We start from the raw sequence: 20,411 nt of genomic DNA on the forward strand, positions 1-20,411 counted from the left end.
CCCCCAGGTCCCTCAGCCGTTCCTCATCACACTTGTGCTCCAGGCCCTGCACCAGCTCCGGGGCCCTTCTCTGGCCCCGCTCCAGCACCTCAATGTCTCTCTTGGGGTGAGGGGCCCAGACCTGACACAGGATTTGAGGTGTGGCCTCACCAGTGCCCAGCACAGGGGGACAATCAGGAAGCCCCAGCCTGTGGCCCTTTGGCTGCTGGAACTCACCTCGTGGGCCATGCTGGAGGCAGTGGGGAGGGCTCCGTGCTCGGCGGGGAGGCTGTCATTGGGAGAGCTGCAGCCAGACACAGGGGTGCTGCTACTGCTTGGGGAGGAGTCTGCGGGGAAGAGAAACAAGAGTGATGGGTAAAGCATCCAGAGCAGGGCTGCACAGCCCCTGCCCCAGCCCTTCATCCCCCTCCTTTCCTCTAACAGCTGCCCACCACCCTCCTTGGGTGACATCTCCCTTTGCGCAATGGAGGCTCCACATCACAGCGAGGAATCCTGACCAGCTGCGTTTGCTCAGGACCTTGGACCCTTCCAGCCTTGGACGTCCATCCTGGGCCTGAAAAGCAGCAGGGTTCAGCTGCAGGAACGTCCTTTCCTGGCTCATCTATCCCTGCACCACCACAGAATCATGGAATGGTTTGTGTTGGAAGGGACCTTAAAGCTCATTCAGCTCCAACCCCTGCCATGAGCAGGGACACCTTCCACTAGAGCAGGTTGCTCCAAGCCCCTGTGTCCAACCTGGCCTTGAACACTGCCAGGGATGGGGCAGCCACAGCTTCTCTGGGCACCCTGTGCCAGCGCCTCAGCACCCTCACAGGGAAGAACTTCTGCCTTAGATCTAACCTAACTTCCCCTGTTTCAGTTTGAACCCATCACCCCTTGTCCTATCGCTCCAGTCCCTGATGAAGGTCCCTCTGCAGCATCCTTGTAGCCTCCTTCAGACCCTGGAAGCTGCTCTGAGGTCTCCACGCAGCTTCTCTTCTCCAGGCTGAACAGTCTCAATGTTCTCAGCCTGTTTTCCTATGGGAGCTGCTCCAGCCCCTGCTCATCCTCCCTTAGCACCCCTTAACATGGCAGAGAGCTCCCTCCATGGTTTGTGCCCTGGCACCTACAACACACCAAGCCCCGGACACACGGTCCCCGAGCAGATGTGACACAGGATCCTGGGCACACCGTAGCTGCTCCAGCCTGGCCCCGAGGTGTCTCCAAACCCCCTGAGGTATCACCATCCAGGTGAAGGCCTCACCGATGGCCTCGGGCGGCCGCCTCTTGAGCGAGGGGGGAGCGCTCTCCTTCCGCGTCAGGGGGTTCTTGCGTCGGTCAAGGCACTTCCTGGGCTTGCAACGCACCTTCAGGTTGGGCTCAGAGGCTGTGAGCAGACAAGGTGGTTAGTCCCAGCCCCACTGCTGATGGGGACAAAGCTGGGCTGGCTTCGAGGGGCCAGGACACCCTGGTTCTCAGCTCCAGCCATCCCCTGCAAGTGGGCTGCAAGGGAGGTGCTGTTATCCCCAAAGTCTTACCTGTCTTCCGCAGTGGAAAATGCTCTGGGGGGTCAAGAGAAGTGCTGGGGACGGGGGGCAGGAAGGTGCTGAGCACAGGAGGGGAAGGGCCCTCAGGATCCAGAGGCTCCAGAGACCTACAGGGAGAAGTCAGCTCGTTGGAGACCTTTCCCAACTGGCAGCCACAGGCTTCCCATGCTATGTCCTAATGCAAGGGGGGGCCCATGGGACATTGCCCTTCCCAGGCATGTGCCAGTGGCCAGAAAGGCTTGACCTGTCCACTACCACAAGCACCTATAGAAGGGCTCCAGCTGCTGGTTTTGTCTTGTCTTGGGACAAAAGGCAAGAAGCCTGGTTTACCTGTATGGCATGGCTGAAGGGTTGGGGTTGCTGGTCCTCTCCAAAGCTGCCTGCTGCTTCTTCAGGATGACCTCAGCCAGCTTCTGCTTCACCACTGTGCTGGCCACAGCACCTGCAGAAACACCAGCAGTGACCACACACGGCTGAGAGCTGACACAGAGCACTTTAAAGGACCTCATGCAGTTCAGGGGGTAGCTTTGAGGCTCCTGAATCTCTTGATGAACTCTTCCAGAAGAGCATGAGACTGACCACAACCCACTGGCAAACAAACAGCGGCAACCCACGTTCAACACCCAGCTCCACCGTGGTGGTAAAACACCCCCAGGCAGAGGTCTGGCTGCTGCAGGGTGCTGCAATCACCAGCACCCATGGGGGTTCCCACCTCAGGTAGAGCCCATTTTCATGCTCCTACCCATGCCAGACTATAGCCCCATCTGAATGATCCAGCAGGAATGCTCTGTGGTTACAACAGGGATGCTCCACGCTCCTGTGCCAGCATCCGGCACCTCTGAGCCCAGGTAAGTTGATTTATAGAATCCCAGAATGGTTTGGGTTGGAAGGGACCTTAAAGTTCATCCAGTTCCAACCCCTGCCACGGGCAGGGACACCTTCCACTAGAGCAGGTTGCTCCAAGCCCCTGTGTCCAACCTGGCCTTGAACACTGCCAGGGATGGGGCAGCCACAGCTTCTCTGGGCACCCTGTGCCAGTGTCCCACCATCCTCCTAGTTAACAGCTTCTAATTTCCATGGTTAACTCCCAGACTCCATCAAGGGGCTGTGTGCAGCATTCCCAGGAGCCGTTTGCTCAGAAGAGGCATGGAAAGAGCAGGCACCATGTTATCAGCATCACGATGAGCCCCATCAACCCTTCAAACCCCGACAGAGCAGCGAGGTGGGAGCTAAGGGGAAATACCAGCATCCTCATGGAGCCCAGAAGGTGCACATGGACACTGCAATGGGTGCAGTGCATTTGATGAATGCTGCAGCTGCATCTTTGGATCGTGCTGCAGAGCTCTGCACATCCCACACCTCAGAGGGACCAGCACTAGATGGCGCAGGGAGACCGCAGCGGGACACATTCTGCCCATCAACCTCTTCCCTCTGCTCCTGGTGCTCCAGGCTGGGGCTTGCAAGGTCAAGCAGCCAATTCACACCCTGCTCAGCGCAGCCACAAGCACCAACAGCTCAGGCAGCATCGCTGCAGTGGCCACAGGGCATGACACAACGTTAACCTGGAGATGTGACCACCAGGTTGGCATCACTAGGAGGGACATGAAGGACAAACACCAGCCAGGCCATAGCCCAAAAACCCTCTTGCCAACTGCTAAGGGCAACTTGCTGGCATCACTGCTTGCTGCTCAGGACAGGACTTCCCCATGGACACTACGTTGGGGAGGTCCTCTTGACCCCAGGCAGACACAGAGCATGGCTCAGTTTGATGCACAGGACAGAGATGCTCCATGGCATGCATGCTATGACACACCTTTAGATCAAGAGAGGGCAGAGCTTGGTCTGGACAAGGGCAGAACCATCTGCTAAGCCCTCTTCTAAGAGCCCCTCTGATCCCACTGCCTCTGTGAGCTGATCTCCCTGGGTTTGAGGACATGGATCCTCAGGTACACGGTGCCACGTGCCAACACACACACAGAGGCTCTTACTTCTCTTGCTCTTGTCCTTGTTGAGGATCTGCCGCAGCTCCTGCTCCTGCTGCCCAGGCTCAGCTTCACGGTGTGGGGACTCCATGGTCACCTGCAAGAGGAGAGAGACATCAGCCCAACGCAGACCAAAGCCTTCTGGCCCCTTCCAAAAGCCCAAGGCACGATGACACGGTGATGGAGCACATCTGAACCACTCAGTTAGGTCATTTTGGGGAAGCTGATGGGCAGCCCTGGCCCAGCAGAACATGGTCAAGTTGTTTCATCACAGCAAACCAGATGCAGCTTTGTCTCCAGAGATGCTCTCCCCAGGGACATGGTTCAACAAACCAGTCTGGTTCAACTTGCTGCCTTTCATGGTGTTTTGGTTTATCTGTAGCTGGGGCACGTTGTGATACAAGGAGAAATAAAAGTCATAGTTGATTAAAAAGGAGGAAAACAGCTAAAAAACCTATTATACAAATCTTAAAATTTTGGATCTTGGTGTTTTCCAGAGCTGAGGTTTTCCGAGATGATCCCATCTCACAGAGAGGTCAAAAAGCACAAATGCCTCCAAGCATCCAACAGCCGTGGCAGCAGCAGCATCTCAAACTCTCTGTGCGTGGACCATGCTGGTGCTGAGGCTCAGCATGATTCCCCCAGGGCTTCCAGACAAGGTTACTGGGACCACTGAGCCCATGCCACGCACTGACGGGGATGTGAGAGAAGCAGATGAGGCTTTAGTCCAGAGGAGAGGGGGTACAACTGCACCTTCCACCACCCAAAGGGGGTTACAGAGCAGATGGAGCCAGAGTCCTCCGAGGGGCACAGCAAAAGGATGAGCAGCAATGGGACAGCCCATGAGGGAAATCCCATCTGGATATATGGAACTGATCCCACAGTGAGCACTGTGACACGCAGGGGAGGATCTCTGTGCTTAGAGATGGTCACAACTTGCCCAGATGTGACCTCCACAACCTGCCCGAGGGTCAGGGTCTGCAGAGGACCCATCCAAGCTAAATCCTGCTGTCACGCTGTGACAGTGCAGAGCCCGGCAGCAGGATGGGGCTGTGATTCCGGGTGACACCAGAGAATTCCAGTGAAGACTTCCCAGCAAAGCACATGAGCTGGTGGAGTGAGTGAGCTGTGCCTTTGGGGCAGGGAGCCAGCGGTGGCCAAGCGGAGGGGCAGATCACAGACACCAGGCATCCTGTCCAGCCGCTCTGGCTCCTGCCTCAGCACACGTGGTATGAGGCTGAAAGCGTTGCCCTGCTTCACACATCCCAGGAGGCCCCAGCCTTTGGCAGGACAGGGATTTGGCTTGAAACTAAGACATGAAACCCACCCCACCTGACTCCTAAAGCAGCCTCCTTGCGTCAGAGAGGTCTCCGGGCTGGCTCAAAAGCACTGCAGGCTCTCCAGCTCAGGGGAAAAGAAGGAATTCACCTGGGAAGGTTATTTTTGGGTTGGGATTTCCAGCTTCTTCCTCTTACTCCCTGCCAGAGCTTAACCAAAGCCAGCCCCAGCGAAGGGCACTGCTGGCAGGCACACACACAGCACCATGAGCTACGTGCTTGGGGGGCAAAGTGACTTCTCTCAAGCGCCAAATCCTCACCCAGCCGCTACCAAAAGCGGGTGCAGGTCCCCCCCTTGCACCCTGGGGTGCTCATACCCTGACGTGCTGGTGGGCGAGCTGCTCCACTTGCTGCTGGTGCAGGCTGGCGAGGAAGAGCTGGTGCTGTAGCTGCTGCGTGTGCTTCAGGGCCAGCAAAGTGGTGTCAGAGCCAGGCTTGACGACGCGCTGCCCGATCCGCAGGTCCATGGGGACAGTCTGGGGCACCCGTGGGGAGGTGCACGGTGTCACAGCAGCTGTGGAGACACAAAGAGAGGCACAGCTCAGGCCCCGTCCTGCTCACACCATCCTGAGAGCAGGCAGGAAGCACCAGGATGGGGCTCGGCTATATCCTGATGCACTGCCATTGGGAAGGGTTTGCCACACACCATCTGTAGGCTGCAAGAGCCTCGTGGGCAATAAATCCTGTCAGTGACAGACCTTTGGAGAGTCTCCAAGGTGCTGCAGGCATCTCTCCTGACACTACGACTGAGAAATGCTTTGCCTGTGGCATCCCACAGCCCAAACGCAGCTATAGGCACTGCAGCATGGGGGAGAAGCTGGAACCAGGCAGGAATTCAGCATTAAAGGACACTGCAAGGGGGATGCTCTTGGATGCAGGACCAGGGCCACTGCAGCTTGAGAGCTGGTTGTGTTCCAAAAGCAATTTACCGCACCTTGTGCTGTTCAAATCCCAGCCTCAATAGCAGCAGGAGAAACCTCTGCAGGCTCCTGGCCCATAATACAGCATTTGCACAGGGGGAAACCCAGCAAACTCACACCCTGGCCCATGCCAACATGCAAGGGGAAGGAGAATGAGTGTATTCACTCAAGGAAGGCACCATGACTATAAATAACCACATCCTGTGCAGCCCAGGCAGGAAAATCCCCTCTGGTCGAAGGCAAATGCTTCTCTGACCAGCTCAATATCCCCAACCTCAGCCCGTGGCAGAGAAGGAGCTGGTGTTCCCAGGAAACCCCAGTGCAGGATTGACTCCATTCTCTATGTCACTGGTAATTGACTGGGATTTAACTTATCCCTGGCTAACGGGCTCTAATTGCTACATGCTGCTGCCCCACATAACCAGCATGATGTGGAGCTTGAGCCTGAAAGCCCATGAGCTCCTCTGCTCCGTTGTCACCAAGGATAATGGACAGGGCTGGACACGGTGTGGACATGGTGTGATGCCACGAGATGGGCAGGATGAGCCCCACAGCTCCCTTTGGGAGTCAGGTACAGCAAAAGCACGTTTAAACTGCAATTTTATGAGCAAACAAGAGTCCAAGGGAAGTCACCCTATGCGAGAAGACCCTGATCTTCTCTCAGCCCGTTGTCTCACCTACCATGTGCCCTTCAGCTCCTGCTGGAAGCCAGGCAGGGCTCCCCAAGGCTGACACTTCATCCCAGCACATCTCCTTGCAGCAGGGTGCCAGCACCAGCACCCTGGGAGGCCGTTACCTGCGTGCTGCTCCAGGAAGCTCCCACCCAAAGGGCCTCCCAGCTTGCGGAACATCAGCGATGCAGAAGGATGCAGGCGATAAGCTGGGCTGTCACCTCCTGCTTCCCAGCTCATGTGTGTTCCCACCTCCCAGGGAGGAGGAGGATGCCGGAGGGATGGGCGCTGGTGGAGCCCCTCAGGAATGAAGGCTGAAGGGAGGCAGGAGCATGGCATGTGCAGTGCTACCCGACGTGCTGGGCTGCTGGCAGCCAGACAAGGACAGAGTGTAACAGGGATGGGAAACAGGGAATTCTGACAGCTCCCAGCCCAGCCAAATCCCTGCCACGTGATGCTGTCTATCTGCAGGAACTTGCAGAAGCTCAGCCATCCCTTGGTTCCCTCCAGCCAAATGTCACTGTCCTGGTGTATACTACGAAGGGGCAGGAGCTGGGAATTGCTGCCAGGAGACTGTGGACATCACACTGAGCTTGGAGACACTGGAAAGAGCTGCTTAGGTGAAGAATCATTGTGCAAAGGGGAATGTGGGGGTATGAGGAGGAAGGGACCAGCCACATCCTTAGAGCTGATGGCATCCAGAGAAGACTTGTCACAACCTTTCTCTGCCAGGGATGCTAAAGATGCCCACAGGGAGCTCCCACAAGGCAAAGCTCAGCAGCAGCAGCCCTGTTCTCACCTCCTTCTCACCTCCCCATCGGCAGCATCCTCAGCACCTCCAGGGGGCAAAAGGGGGCAAGAAGGTCTTGGAGGCAAAGGAGGGGCTACAACAGGCACCTCCAAGGACATGCACAGTGGCAGAGCTGATGGGGAACACACCGGTGGGAATCTCTCTGTTTCATTTGCTTTTTAAAGACATTCATTTGCTTTTTAAAGACATTTCATTTTAAAGACTTAAAATCCAAGCTCTGAAGCAGTGAAGAGGAGAAGTGGGAGGGAACGTGTGTGCTGGGAGGGACAGGGAGGACGGGCAGGCCAGCGGCCAGCAGCCAGCAAAACAACTCCTCAGCGCTCACCCTGAGCCAGGAAAAAGGCTGTCGAGCATCCCCAGGGCCAGGAGGCACCGGAGCCAGGGAAGAGGCTGCATGGACCCTCCTCCTGCCCCGGCTCCCCCATGGCACAGGGAGCACCGGCTCTGCTCGGATGGAGACATTTGAGCACCATTTTCAGATGGGAGAGAGGGAGGATGAGATGGGAAAACAGGGATTGTGGGAGCACAGACTGGCCTGAAGCACCCCAGGGTGACAGGAGTGTCCCAGCCCCTGGGAAGGAGCCTCAGCCACTGTCCCCATGCTGGGACCCTTATGGCATGTGGTACCTTGTGCGTGGCAGCTCCCCAGGGATGCTCCACATCCCTCCTGCTCCAGGCCGGGCTCCAGCAGCTCTGGACCCCTCAGCAAAGCCCTTCCTGTGCTGGGAGCTGTTTGTTTCAGCCACGACCTCCCGCTGCAGCTTGAATTCATTTGGGGTTTCATGCCGGGACCTGCGCCAAGAGTTACAGTAAACAACTCCCCTCCGCTGCTCACACATGATTCAGGGGGCAGGCAGCCAGGCCGGCAGCTCCTCCTCTTCCCCTCACCCAAAGAAGGCCAAAAGCACGGCCCCATGGTGGCTCCTGGGGGGTCTGCCCCATTCCCCAACCACCCCACGTCCTGCTGGTCCCTAATAGACCCTTGCAAGTCACCACGTGGCACAGATGGGCTGAGACTGGGATGCTCCACTGGCCCCGTGCAGCCTCATGGGGCTGAATCCATCACCCTCCTCACCTGCATGGCCCAGGAGCGGGGCTGAGTGATGGAGCAGGGGGAGGCAAACTGGGAGCAGCCACCCAGGGAAGAGGTGGAAGGATTCTGGGACAGGCTCCGGCTCCTCTCCCGCCTGCCAACATTTCTGAGGATTATTTTTAGTTCCCAGGAACGTTCGCATGGGAAGGCTGGAGCTGGTGGCAAACCCGGCCTCACACGAGCGCAGGGGCTGGCAGGGGCTCAGCAGCCACCACGTCACCAGCAGCAGCTCACGGGGCGAACAGCTTTGCAAATGGGTCTGCTATTAAACCACAGCAAAACTCAGCCCCTTTGAAAGACCTGATGCTTTCTCATCATTGAATCATAGACCTTTAAGCTCATCAAGTCCAACTGTTCCCAGCACAGTCACTAACCCATGGTACTGAGGGCTTTGGCTACATGGTGTGTGAACACTTGCAGGGATAGTGACTCCAGCACTGCCTTGGGCAGCCTGTTCCAATGCCTGAGCACCCTTTAGGGAAGGAATTGTTCCTCATCTCCATCTAAACCTCCCCTGGGGCAGCTTGAGGCCGTTTCCTCTTGTCCCATCCCTTGTTCCTTGGGAGCAGAGACCAGCCCCCTCCTGGCTCCATCCTCCTGTCAGGCAGTTGCAGAGAGCGAGAAGGTCCCCCCTGAGCCTTCTCTTCTCCAGACTAAACCCCCCCCAGGTCCCTCAGCCGTTCCTCATCACACTTGTGCTCCAGGCCCTGCACCAGTTCTGGTGCCCGAATAGAACATGGAAGCACCATGGAAGCACCATGGAAGCACCATGGAAGCGAGCACCAGGAGCTGCAGAGCCCATTGCACAAACCTGGGCAGGTAGCAGCGGCGGCAGCTCCACCCTTCCTCCACGGGAAGGGGAGATTGCAACACAGCGAGAGGAGCTTCAGAGGAGCAGAGGCTCTCCCCATGCCCTGGGAAAGCCTTGGGCAGTAGGATGAGCGTGAATGCAAGCTCTGTGCTCAGCACCCAGCACGAGTTACCAGCATTTTCCAGGCTGTCAGCAGGATGCAGCGCAGGGAAAGCAGCCGAAGCGCTCCGAGGGGCCACGTGCTCGCTGGGAAGGTGGGAAGGCCACGGAGCAAGCATGAACAGTGATGGGACCCCACTATGCAAACAGCCTCTTGGACTCCTGTTCAGCTTTTGGCTGGGGGGAAACCTGGTGGTAGCATTTCCCAGGCTGGTGGTGGTAAACTGGTGCTTGTGGAGGAAATCACTGCTCATGCTGCTGCTCTCAGACAGACACAGACGCACACCCCCAAAAAAAGCAGCACAGAAAATCTTTGCTTTGGCATTTCCTGCTATATTTTAAGAGGCAAAAGGAGCCGTCAGCAAAGAGCTGCACTTTCTAAGAGGGAAATAAAGCAAGAAGCAAACAAAGCAGGGCAGGCACATTATGAAGGAGAAACCAGTTGCATCCCAGCTACGCCTTTCCGTGCAGCCGTGCCATGTGCCAGCACTGCCAAAACAGCCAAGAGCTTTGTCTGAGTCCAAACAGAGTTAAAGGCAGAGGTTTTTCTTCAAAACCATTTCCCATCTTATGCTGATTAGCTGTGAAAGGTTCAGAGTTCAGCCGGGTTAAAGAATGCATGTGATTAAAAACATTCCTCTTTAATAAAAGGAAAAGGTCTTCTGCAGAGCCACGCACAAGGAACAAGAATTAGCTGGAGGGAATATGTTCAAATTAAAAACACTTAACTAAGAAACCACACGAAAAGGACTATGTTGAAATAACATTAAGATCACAAAGGCAGAACTCGAGAAATAGGAAATCCCGGAGTCGAGGTACCTCGCATAACCTCACCCTGGCCCCTGGGGTGCAGGCACCGAGATGCTGGTTTCATCGGGGGACCAAACTTTATGTTCCCCTTAAAGTGAAGCAAAGAATGACAAACCCAGCATCACCCCAGCACCTCTCCCCAGCTACAGCAGGAGCAGGGACACAGGCACTGCTCTTTGGGGATAGTAGGGATGCTACTAGACAGAACGTGCCCCTCCACTCTCCCTACCTCCAGCCGCTCATGTGTCCCTGGGGGGCTTCCTTGCAGCTCCCTGAGAAACCTGAGGCTTTGGGGCATTTTCCTCCTGCCTCGCCTTGCTGCTGAGGAGCCACCACGTTCCAGGGATGCAGCTCCAGGGATGCAGCTCCGGGAATGGCAGCTCCGGGAATGGCAGCTCCGGGGAAAGCCCTGCGCCGCCGCAGCGGTTCCCGAGCGGAGCGGCCGTACACAGTGTCCCGCATGAGCCATAAGAGAACAGATGCTGCTGAGGGAAGATGTAATGTTTGGAGCAGTCGGTTGCCAAATTCTGATAACTCTTTCTGGAGCGTGTTAACTGGGAGTTTCAAGGGCTTTATGAATTGGCCAGATGTGGGTGGATCCCTCTCCTCCCTACCAGACATCAAATTCCTGCTCTACAACAAGAAGAGGCTGATGCTTTTCCAGGAGAAGCCCCCACGAGTTTTTCCACAAGGATAAAATCCTACTTTTTTCTACTCTGCTTCTTACAAACTTTCCTGTGCAGAAAGTTTCCAGAAAAGAATTGGAGACAGACAATGATTAAAGCTCAGTGAAGCTGCACGTGCATCCCCAAATCCTTCCCACAACCCAAGTCATGAACCAGGATTAAAAGCAACACACCTGAAACCACCCAGACTACACACATACACCTGTGAGTAAAGCACATTATATTTAGGGGTTTCAAGCACATTATTTAGGTGTTTCAAGCACATAAATCAGGAAATTCTCTGTTTGAGCCTGTAGATGAGATCCACATCAGGCCTCGGGAAGCGGATCAGGGCGAGATACTTCCCCCTCATTACTCTCCCTGGTTATTTGTGGCTCGTGACCTTTGAGTCAGACATTTAATAGCCCTCCCTGGAATTTTCTCCCCACAAATGTGCGTCGTTACAGCTTGAAACTCATGACTCCAGGACCCAAAAATCTCACGGTGCTCTGGGACACAGATGCTTTGTACCTGGATCTGGTTTTAATGCGCTGTGTTCCAAGCCACCCTCCAGTATCAGCATTCCCACCCAGGCTCATGGGACCACGCTATGTTCCCACAGCACCCATCGAGAGCAGAAAGAGGACTCCACAGCCAAAGGAAGAGGTGCAGTGAGCCTTTCAGGACTAAATGAAACACTCATGGAAGTGGACCAGCTGCATCCACAGGGGAAATCTGGGTGCCTGTGCTCTCCATCAACAGCAAGCCTCCTCCTCGCTGTCCCAGGGCTACGTGAGGGCCCTGTGCTGCCCCACAGATGAGGTCAGTGGGGTGAACAAATCCACATGGGTGTTTAGGTGCCTGTTTCAAGGCAGGTTTTCCCAGTGCTCTCAAATCCACATGTTCAGATTGGCCTTGAAAGCATTTTGCCCACAGGGCAAAGTTGGCCAGGAGGATCCCAAGGTAATCCTGCAGCCTGCTAAATCACCCCAAAGCCCCAAACCTTAACACAGGACCCAAACTTCACCTCAGGTGGTACTTAAACCACCTAATATCTGCCTTCATACTCATGTACAGCTCCACAGGAGTTGGAGCAACCAGGGGCTGAGCATCCTGGATGCTGCCCCTCTCCCAGGGATGAGTTTTTAAAGCTTTCCAACCACCAACCATGAATCAGTGGAGGCAAAACCTGCACAGCAAAACCTGGGGACAGGTTTCAAGTCTAAACTTGAGATCATTTGGTCACAGGGACACACAGAAGCCACAGAAAGAGCTAAGTACAGGCAGGATTGAATCCTGCCACAGCCGCTTATGATCCCAGTGTAAAGCATCCCCATCCCTGCTGGCTGTTCCTCAGTCGTGCCCTGAGGTATGGCACCATGAGCCAGGCCTACAGGGGCAGGTATGTGTGTGCTCACACGCATCTGAAGCAAGTAAGTGAATAAAACGGTGTTTTGAGCAGTTTCTCTGCAGAAGGATCGGATCCCCAACCACACAGTTTGAGCGTGGGCAACACGAGGTACAAGGTGGGACCAAAGAGCTCATCTCCTGCAACCGCAGCCGGGCCATGGGACGGGAGGGACAGCAAGTGGGCTCCATCCATCCTCTGGCACAGCTGGAAACCTCTGGCAGTCATTTCCTGCCAGCAGTTGCATCCTCCCACCCCCACGGGTCGTAATCCCCATCCCAAATACCACCACAAAGCCCCCATGGGAGGATGCTGTGCGGAGGAGTGCAAGGTATCCCCAGGAAACCTCGCAACAACCATCATTTCCTCTGAAACAGAGGGAAATTCATGACCAAAGGGCTCTGCTGAAGGAAAGCCAAGGCTGCCTGGTGGTGCCTCGGGCTCCCCACAACAGCACAGGCAGCTTCTGCTCATGGAAACTCGTGAGATCCAGGCAAAATCCTCCCCTCCCAGAAGGGAAACATCCCCCATAGCACAGCCCACCCCATCGCATTCCTTCCTCACCTGGTCGCACAGCCTGGACGGAGTCTGTCGGCTAATCCCTGCTCGGGAGCCACCAGCAGCCCCACACATCCTGCTCTCTGGAATCACGCGATGCAGAGGCAGTGCCGGTCCTCCCCTGAAGCCTTTTTCTGCAGCGGGCTGACGTTGAGCTCCACCACTCCTCCTGCCCCAGTAGAGGGGCTGCTACACATCTTCATCTCCCATGTCCTCTCCTTGCGGACACGGCTACAGCAGCAGCCGGAGAAGGGGTAAGGGTTTGTGGTGTGCTCCTGAAACCTTAACTGCTGCCAAGGCCTGAAGGCAAAGATGAACGTGGATGATAGACAGGATCTCCAGACAAGCAAGTAGCCCCGCTCGGCTGGAACTGGAACAGCCTGGTGCTTTCTAACAGCCCCATCTTCTCCCCCAAGCAGGCTTCTAGCAAGAGGCAACAGCCCAAGTCTAAAGCTTCAGCATCATCTCTCTGCCTACAGCCAACACAGATCTTCAGAGAGAGGCTTTGGCACCAGTCACGGCAGGATAAGCTCCTCCGAGCCTCTGTTCTCCAAGCAGGTAGATGCCAAAGGAGGCAGAGCTGTGGAGCAGCCCCATGGCCGCAGCCAAGCGCTCCGGGGACGCGAGTGAGCACCCTCTGGGCGCAGGACGTCCTCGTCTTCCCGCACCAGCTTGGATTACATCAGCACAAGAGGATGCGGCCTCTGTGCCAAGGGAAGCAGAGGAGAGATCAAACGATGAGAGACCAACCTCTCCTCAATTACCAGCTCTTTGCATAAGCGGAGGAGAACGTTCCCAACCGGTTTGGACAGCACGACAAAGGGCTCGGCAGCACATCTGCCCTGCACTGCAGCAGAGTCCTGGCTGCTGTCCCCGCTCTGCATGCACAAAGCTGCTGTTCAGAGCACCCCAGCATAGAATCATGGAATCAACCAGGCTGGAAAAGACCTTTAAGACCATTGAGTCCAACCATTTTCCAGCACTGCCAAGGCCACCACTGACCCATGGCACTGAGGGCATCGGCTACACGGGGTGTGAACACTTGCAGGGACGGTGACTCCAGCACTGCCCTGGGCAGCCTGTTCCAATGCCTGAGCACCCTCTGGGGAAGGAATTGTTCCTCAGCTCCATCTAAACCTGCCCTGGTGCAGCTTGAGGCCGTTTCCTCTTGCCCCATCCCTTGTTCCTTGGGAGCAGAGACCAGCCCCCTCCTGGCTCCATCCTCCTGTCAGGCAGTTGCAGAGAGCGATAAGTCCCCCCTGAGCCTTCTCTTCTCCAGACTAAACCCCCCCAGGTCCCTCAGCCGTTCCTCATCACACTTGTGCTCCAGGCCCTGCACCAGCTCCGGTGCCCTTCTCTGGCCCCGCTCCAGCCCCTCAATGTCTCTCTTGCAGTGAGGGGCCCAGAACTGACACAGGATTCGAGGTGCAGCCTCACCAGTGCCCAGCACAGGGGGACAATCCCTGCCCTGGCCCTGCTGCCACACTGGTGCTGAGCCAGGCCAGGACGCTGGGGGCTTCTTGGCTGCCTGGGCACAAGCTGCTCATGTTCAGCTCCATCAACCCAGGTCCTTTTCCATGAGCAGCTTTCCAGCCACAATTCCCTAAGCCTGGAGCGCTGCATAGGGTTGTTGTGGCCCCAGTGCAGGACCCAGCCCTTTGAGCCTCAAACCTCTCCTCCACGGCACGGAGAACCTCACAGGCACAGCACGGAGCAATGCCTCCGTCCACTTGGCTCAAACCTACAACCTGCACAGCCTTGTGTGGCCTGCAAAGGGTCACCATGGCCAAGGAGCTGCTGCCACCAGCACTACGGCTCAACCTACATACCTACTTTGTAATTGCTCTGCAACTGCAGCAGGAGCCCAGCTTGACTCATGAGCCCCCAGGGAGGAGCTCTGGGCTCCCAAGCGGTGTCTTGCTTGATGTGGAAGTGCTGAGACAAAAAGCCTGGGCTCCCACAATACCCACTTCTCAGTGAGTGACTCCTCAAGGGGACCTGCCCATTAATTGGAGCCTCTCTGCGTGCTGCAGAGGAGGAAATCCCTTTGGCAAATGCTGGCCGAGGTCCAATGCTGGGCTGGAAGCAGATTTAGGCATGGAAAGAAAACTGAACTAAAAAGAGCAAAGCCAAAAACGTCAGGCCCACAATGCAGGGAGCAGGAGAACAAGGAGCTGGGAGAAACACCGGCAGCCTCAGCTCTATGGGAATTAGATGCATCCCAGGGAAAGAGACACAATATTCTGTGCGGATCTGCAGACTGCTCAACCACCATCAGCAAGGGCACAACTGGAGCTCACCCCAAGCCTTGCTCCAGTGCCGACCATCAGGTGCTGGGCAGACCCAGCTTTGCCCTGTGAGGCCAGGGGTCAGCACGTGGTGGTCCCCAACCACAGCCCACCCCATCCCAGTGTCCCCTGGGAGATCACCAGCACGCAGAGCGGAGATGTGGGGTTTTAGTGAGAGCTATTTATGTCAGAGGAAGGAAGCTGCAGCATTTTCGGTTTCCTGCCCAAATACACTTTGATATCCTTCACTGTTTGGCACTGCCTCCCATACCTGGGTGCTCATGAAGAAGTCAGGAGCCTTCGGCTCAGAGCTGGCACCTCTGCAGCTGGGCAAGGTGCAGGCATCAAATCCTCAATGCAGAGGAGGCTGAACCATGCCTGGAGCCAACAAGCCCTTCTGCCACCCCATGGGGACACCAGCGACATTCTGGGTTAGCACTGGTGCATGCAAGCAGCTGGGGGTGATGCTTTGAAGAGATCCACAATGCTGAAGCCAAGGAATGCCGCTAAGGCTGGGAAAGGAACAGCACGGCCAAGTCATCAGGCAGGATTCCTGGGTGTCTCTGTGAAGAACTGCAAGGAGGACCCTGTGTCCTACATGGAGCCAGAGCCTGCCTGGGGAAAAGCGGGAGCAAACAGCAGTGGGAAGCCTTGGAGGAGGAGGAGAAGCCTCGGAGGAGGACGCAGCTCCCCGCTGACGGCTGCAGAACGCGGGTGCCCCGAGGCAGCCAAAGCGCCTGGCGGGGATGGAGGGTGCGGTGGGGTGTGTGCTCTGCACTCATGGAGCAACACTGCCCTGGGTGTTTAACCCACAAACAGGGTGAATCCTGAGCTGAGCTGCTCAAGCACGGTGGGAGGAGAAGAAAACCAACACTAAACACCCCCCCTATGAGCCCAGTGCAGCAGCGTCAACCTCACACAATGAGGAATTGGTGCATGTGGTGAGTTTGAGCTGTTGGTACCTTCTCAAGATGAGCCCTGGTGTCAACTTGGCAGAAGCACATCCCATTCAGGACGCGCTAAGTCGCTTGGCAATGAAACAGGCTGGGTGCACACTGTGGAGCTGAACCGGACCCAGCTCCAGATGAAGGGATGCTCAAGGTGCATCTAATACAAACCCATCTTTGTAAGACCTCCTGCAACGTCTCCAAGGGTATTTCCCACCCACTTGGCACATCCACCTAGAGATATCATCACAGAATGGTTTGGGTTGGAAAAGACCTTAAGATCATCCAGTTCCCCCTGCCATGGGTTTCAGTTTAAACCCATTACCCCGTGTTCCTCCAAGTCCTTGGGGATGACGGTGCCGGTGGAGCTGAGCCCTGCATGGCGTGGCATGGGGTGAGCAGCACCAGTGCTGGTGGGAGCCCCCAGCTCTCTGCTCGCACCCCACAGAGCCGCACCCCACACCTCGACCGTTCTCACGGGCAAGTAGGAACCTTGGCAGAGCCCTCACTTGCTGGCAGCCAGCCCCAGCACACTCATTAAATGCAATTAAGGCAGAGCGGGTATTCCCTCCCCTTCCCTGCCCCTTTGGGGGATATTGCTTATAGACAAAATAAATAAGGAGGCTTTGCGTGGGCCCGGGCAGGTGGTTGGCACCCAGGTCCTATGAGGCAGGTGGAAACACCAAGGTCTTTGTTGGGGAAGCAAAAGCCACAATGGAGCAGAGGCTGGTTCATGGTTCCAGCCCTGCTCCTGCTCCCATGTGTGCCCACTCCAGTGTGGGAGCTGCTGGAGACAAACACAAACCCTCTCTGCTTTGTAAATGGGAACCTGCAAGAAGACAGACCATGGAGCAAGTCCAGAGGAGGCCACGAGGATGAGCAGGGGCTGGAGCACCTCCCATATGAAGACGGGCTGAGAACATTGGGGCTGTTGAACCTGGAGAAGAGAAGCTGCGTGGAGACCTCAGAGCAGCTTCCAGGGTCTGAAAGGGGCTACAAGGATGCTGGGGAGGGACCTTCATCAGGGACTGGAGCGACAGGACAAGGGGTGATGGGTTCAAACTGGAACAGGGGAAGTTCAGGTTGGAGATAAGGAAGAAGCTCTTCCCTATGAGGGTGCTGAGGTGCTGGCACAGGGTGCCCAGAGAAGCTGTGGCTGCCCCATCCCTGGCAGTGTTCAAGGCCAGGCTGGACACAGGAGCTTGGAGCAACCTGCTCTAGTGGAAGGTGTCCCTGCCCATGGCAGGGGCTGGAACTGGATGAGCTTTAAGGTCCCTTCAACCCAAACCATTCCATGATTCTGCCCCATCCTAAAGTGTTATTTCATTGCCTCAGCTCCTCCAGCATAATTTCTAAGGTAGTTTACAGAAGAATTTCTCCTCTGCTGTGCTCTCCACGCTCACAGCATCCCTACAACCCCAAAACTATGGAGGAGGCAGGAGACAACTGACCAGTGCACCTCCTCCTCCTTCTTCCACGCAGCCTCTCCTTCCTCATGTACCCCACTGCAGGACAACCAACGCCAACACACACAACGGGACATGTGTGGCCAAACATCAGGAAGGCTTAAACCATGAAGGACACACGGCCGAGGCCACTACCCTGACCCCAGGGATTAATAGTTCTTTCCCAAGCCAGATCAGTGGCATTTTCACTAACGCAAAGGGCTGGCTCCGACGGCCGCCAAGTACTTGCTCCATCGCCTTGGCACTGCTGGATGCCTCCTGTCAGCAGTGAAATCCAGGAGCTCCTGGTATTCCTGGCAGGTTGTGCAGGGTGGCCCTGACCCTGGGCTTTGTCAGAGTGTTCAACAGCTCCAAGGCAGGGAACGGAGGGTGTCCCTGAGGAACGGCACGTGGTGGGTACCACGGATGCTGTTTGAGGACAGAACAACCACGCTGCGTCCCAGTTTCATTTGGGACAAGCAAAGAAAATAAGCCAGAAGAGATCCTTAAAGCTTTGTGCTTCCTTATGGAAAAATCAGCAGTGCTGCTACATCCTGGGGCTGTCCCAGATGTGTCACACTCCCATATACAGAGACGTGTCACTCTCTCATACAGCCAAGCCCTCAGAGATGTGTCATGGGCCATTTCTCCACCTCTGAGCAATGGGAGAGGTGTGGCCGTGCTCAGACCAAGATCTGAGCTTCAAATGGTTGGGGTTTACTGGTGCTAAAGAGCTTTAAGTCAGAGCAAATTAAGTTCATTTCCCATCTTAATTCATTCTGCTTTCACTTCCTGGCACTTGGAAGCCTGGAGGAGCCTCAGCTTTGCATGGCCATGGCAACGGAAGCTGTGCAAGAACACAGGAAGGACTGTGCAGCTTTTCTTTGTCATCATCAGAGCTTTATCCACAAATGAAGAACTAAACATATAACCATAACAAGCCAGGACCCCCTTTCATGGCCATATTTCTCCATCACATTCCCATTCCCTTTCTTGTAATGCTTTCACAGGCACCTGAAACCATGCACCGCCTGCAGCACCACCACCACACCTCCACACACACGTCCCCACCACGACACAGCTCTCAGGGCATTTAGAACCTTAGGATCCCACACTGCCTTCCCAAAATACCTTACATTAAGTGCCAACAACCTCACAACAGCCTCACCCCACTGCTGGGAACAAGGGATGTGGAGGCAGCAGCATCTCCCCCAGCACTGCTGAGCACCACGAGTCCGTGTCCACTAAAAGCCACGTTGCAGAAGCATCTCCTCCCATGGAGCTCCAAGCCTTGCACAGGAGGACACGCCTGAGCCCACTGGCTGCCAGCAGGGACATGGGATGAGACACATCTCCACTGCCAGCACTATGCAGAGGAGAGGAGAGCTCAGGAACATCTCGGGCCAAGACGCATCACCCCCTTGACCTGGGCGGTGCTTCGCACAGCAGCGATAGCGCCTATTGCACAACTGCCAGCAAGAGAAATCCTCTCCCCTCCCCTCCCCGCCCACCCCACATCCCTTTGAGGCAAAAAGGAAGAAGGCTGGAAACATCCTTCCTCTCCTCCGGACAATGCGATGGAAATAGCAAGGGAGGAGCAGCGGCGGCTCCGTGAGGATGAGGAGCTGCGCGCAGCTCCTGGCTTCCTGCCATTGTCCCGAGCCCCACGCAGCTGCACACCCGGGATGCCAAAGCCAAAAGCACCTCTTTGTCCCATAGGATCAGTCCCAAAATGCAAACCTGCTGCCCTGTCTATAGGGGGTGGCCACAGGCACAGACTCCACCTTCACCAGGACCCCAAAGCACAACATCCAGGACTCAGATTCAAGCCAAACCCCTCTGGTTTGGTCACCATCCTCACGTAATGCTTTCCAGCTCTAAAGGAAGCCTTGCTGCAGGGATGTGGATAACACCATCCTTATGGAATGGGGAGAGGGAGCTCCATGGAGAAGGGGGCAGCCAGACACTCCCATCCCTGCTCTAGTTCCCAACAGGTAAAAGGAGTTCACATGCTCCTTTGTGCTTCCCCCTCGAGGGAAAAGCCACCGGTAACCTGCTGAGCTTCCCTGTCCCCCCTTCCCTGCTCCCATCCATCATCTCTGCTGACTCCGGAGAGAGGGGGACCTCAGCCTGATCCTGAAAGGGAAGATTTCTCCAAATCCCTCTGGTTTTGGATTAAATCTGCTGTGGGAACATGGTGATTGCTCTGCATGGGCCCACAGATGGGCTGGAAACCAGAGTCTGTGCAATAAGATCAAACACCGTGATAAACCCACTCCTAAAACCAGTGGGATTTTCCACTGCAGGGAAAAAAAACCCAATGAAACAACAAGACGGCAGAAGACACTTCCTGTGGACCCAGCCTGGAGGGTGAAACAAAGCCCCCAGGGAGCACGATCCACCCTAAATCCCTATTTTCTCCTCCAAATGGGAGGTGCACGTGCTCAGGCTCCTCCAGCACGCACGTCAGCAGGGACCAACGCAAGCCCTGACGGCAGCTCAAGCAGAGGAGGGTGGCAGAAGGACCTGGCCAGGGCAGAACCACTCAAAGTCATGAATCAGTCCCCAAACTTGGGCTTGCACCTCAAGTCGGTGCCAGTTTTGTTATTCACCTCTTGTTTCGGAGGGCTTTGCAGGTTATTGCTTGCAGCCCTTTTCCATGCTCAAGGTGGTGACAGAAACTGTCTTAGGAAAAAAGAAATGGAAAAAAAAATACATAGATATAAAAGGCTTGAGATGCTTTTAGGACCTGAGCTGGGATTTCAGGACTGGCACCACCCAAATGAGCATCACAGTGACACAGGCAGATCCACAGTGTCTCCCAGCGCCTCTGGCAGCCTTGAAGGGCCACAGCAGGGAGAGAAACAAGAGGAAAAGGAGGACGGATGATTCCACACATCCCAGCTCCTCCCCACCACCCCCCCAGCCCTGTGCCCCTGGAGCACAGGCTCCACTGAGCCCATCGGAGCAGGGAGACCAG

General features: G+C 55.8%; 1 protein-coding gene across 10 annotated transcripts in view; it reads right to left on the reverse strand.

Moving 5' to 3' along the window:
* The window catches only part of HDAC7 (histone deacetylase 7), an 80,601-nt gene that overhangs the window by 11,419 nt on the left and 48,771 nt on the right, over positions 1–20,411 (reverse strand). For 3 of the 10 annotated variants that reach the window (XM_030510474.1, XM_030510475.1, XM_030510476.1), the window contains exons 2-8: positions 7,875–8,039; positions 5,163–5,359; positions 3,515–3,605; positions 1,857–1,968; positions 1,518–1,633; positions 1,244–1,366; positions 217–326 (exon numbers count right to left, since the gene is read on the reverse strand). In XM_030510474.1, the coding sequence (XP_030366334.1) occupies positions 217–326; positions 1,244–1,366; positions 1,518–1,633; positions 1,857–1,968; positions 3,515–3,605; positions 5,163–5,359; positions 7,875–8,039 (914 nt within the window). Of the gene's footprint in view, positions 1–216; positions 327–1,243; positions 1,367–1,517; positions 1,634–1,856; positions 1,969–3,514; positions 3,606–5,162; positions 5,360–5,543; positions 5,604–6,446; positions 6,475–6,561; positions 6,644–7,874; positions 8,040–12,757; positions 12,775–17,773; positions 17,781–20,411 lie in introns of those variants that run through there. The other 7 variants (XM_030510480.1, XM_030510481.1, XM_030510482.1 and 4 more) reach the window with 6 other exon arrangements.

Source organism: Strigops habroptila, chromosome 23 (genome assembly GCF_004027225.2).
Source record: "Strigops habroptila isolate Jane chromosome 23, bStrHab1.2.pri, whole genome shotgun sequence".
In the NCBI taxonomy this organism is placed as follows: domain Eukaryota; kingdom Metazoa; phylum Chordata; class Aves; order Psittaciformes; family Psittacidae; genus Strigops; species Strigops habroptila.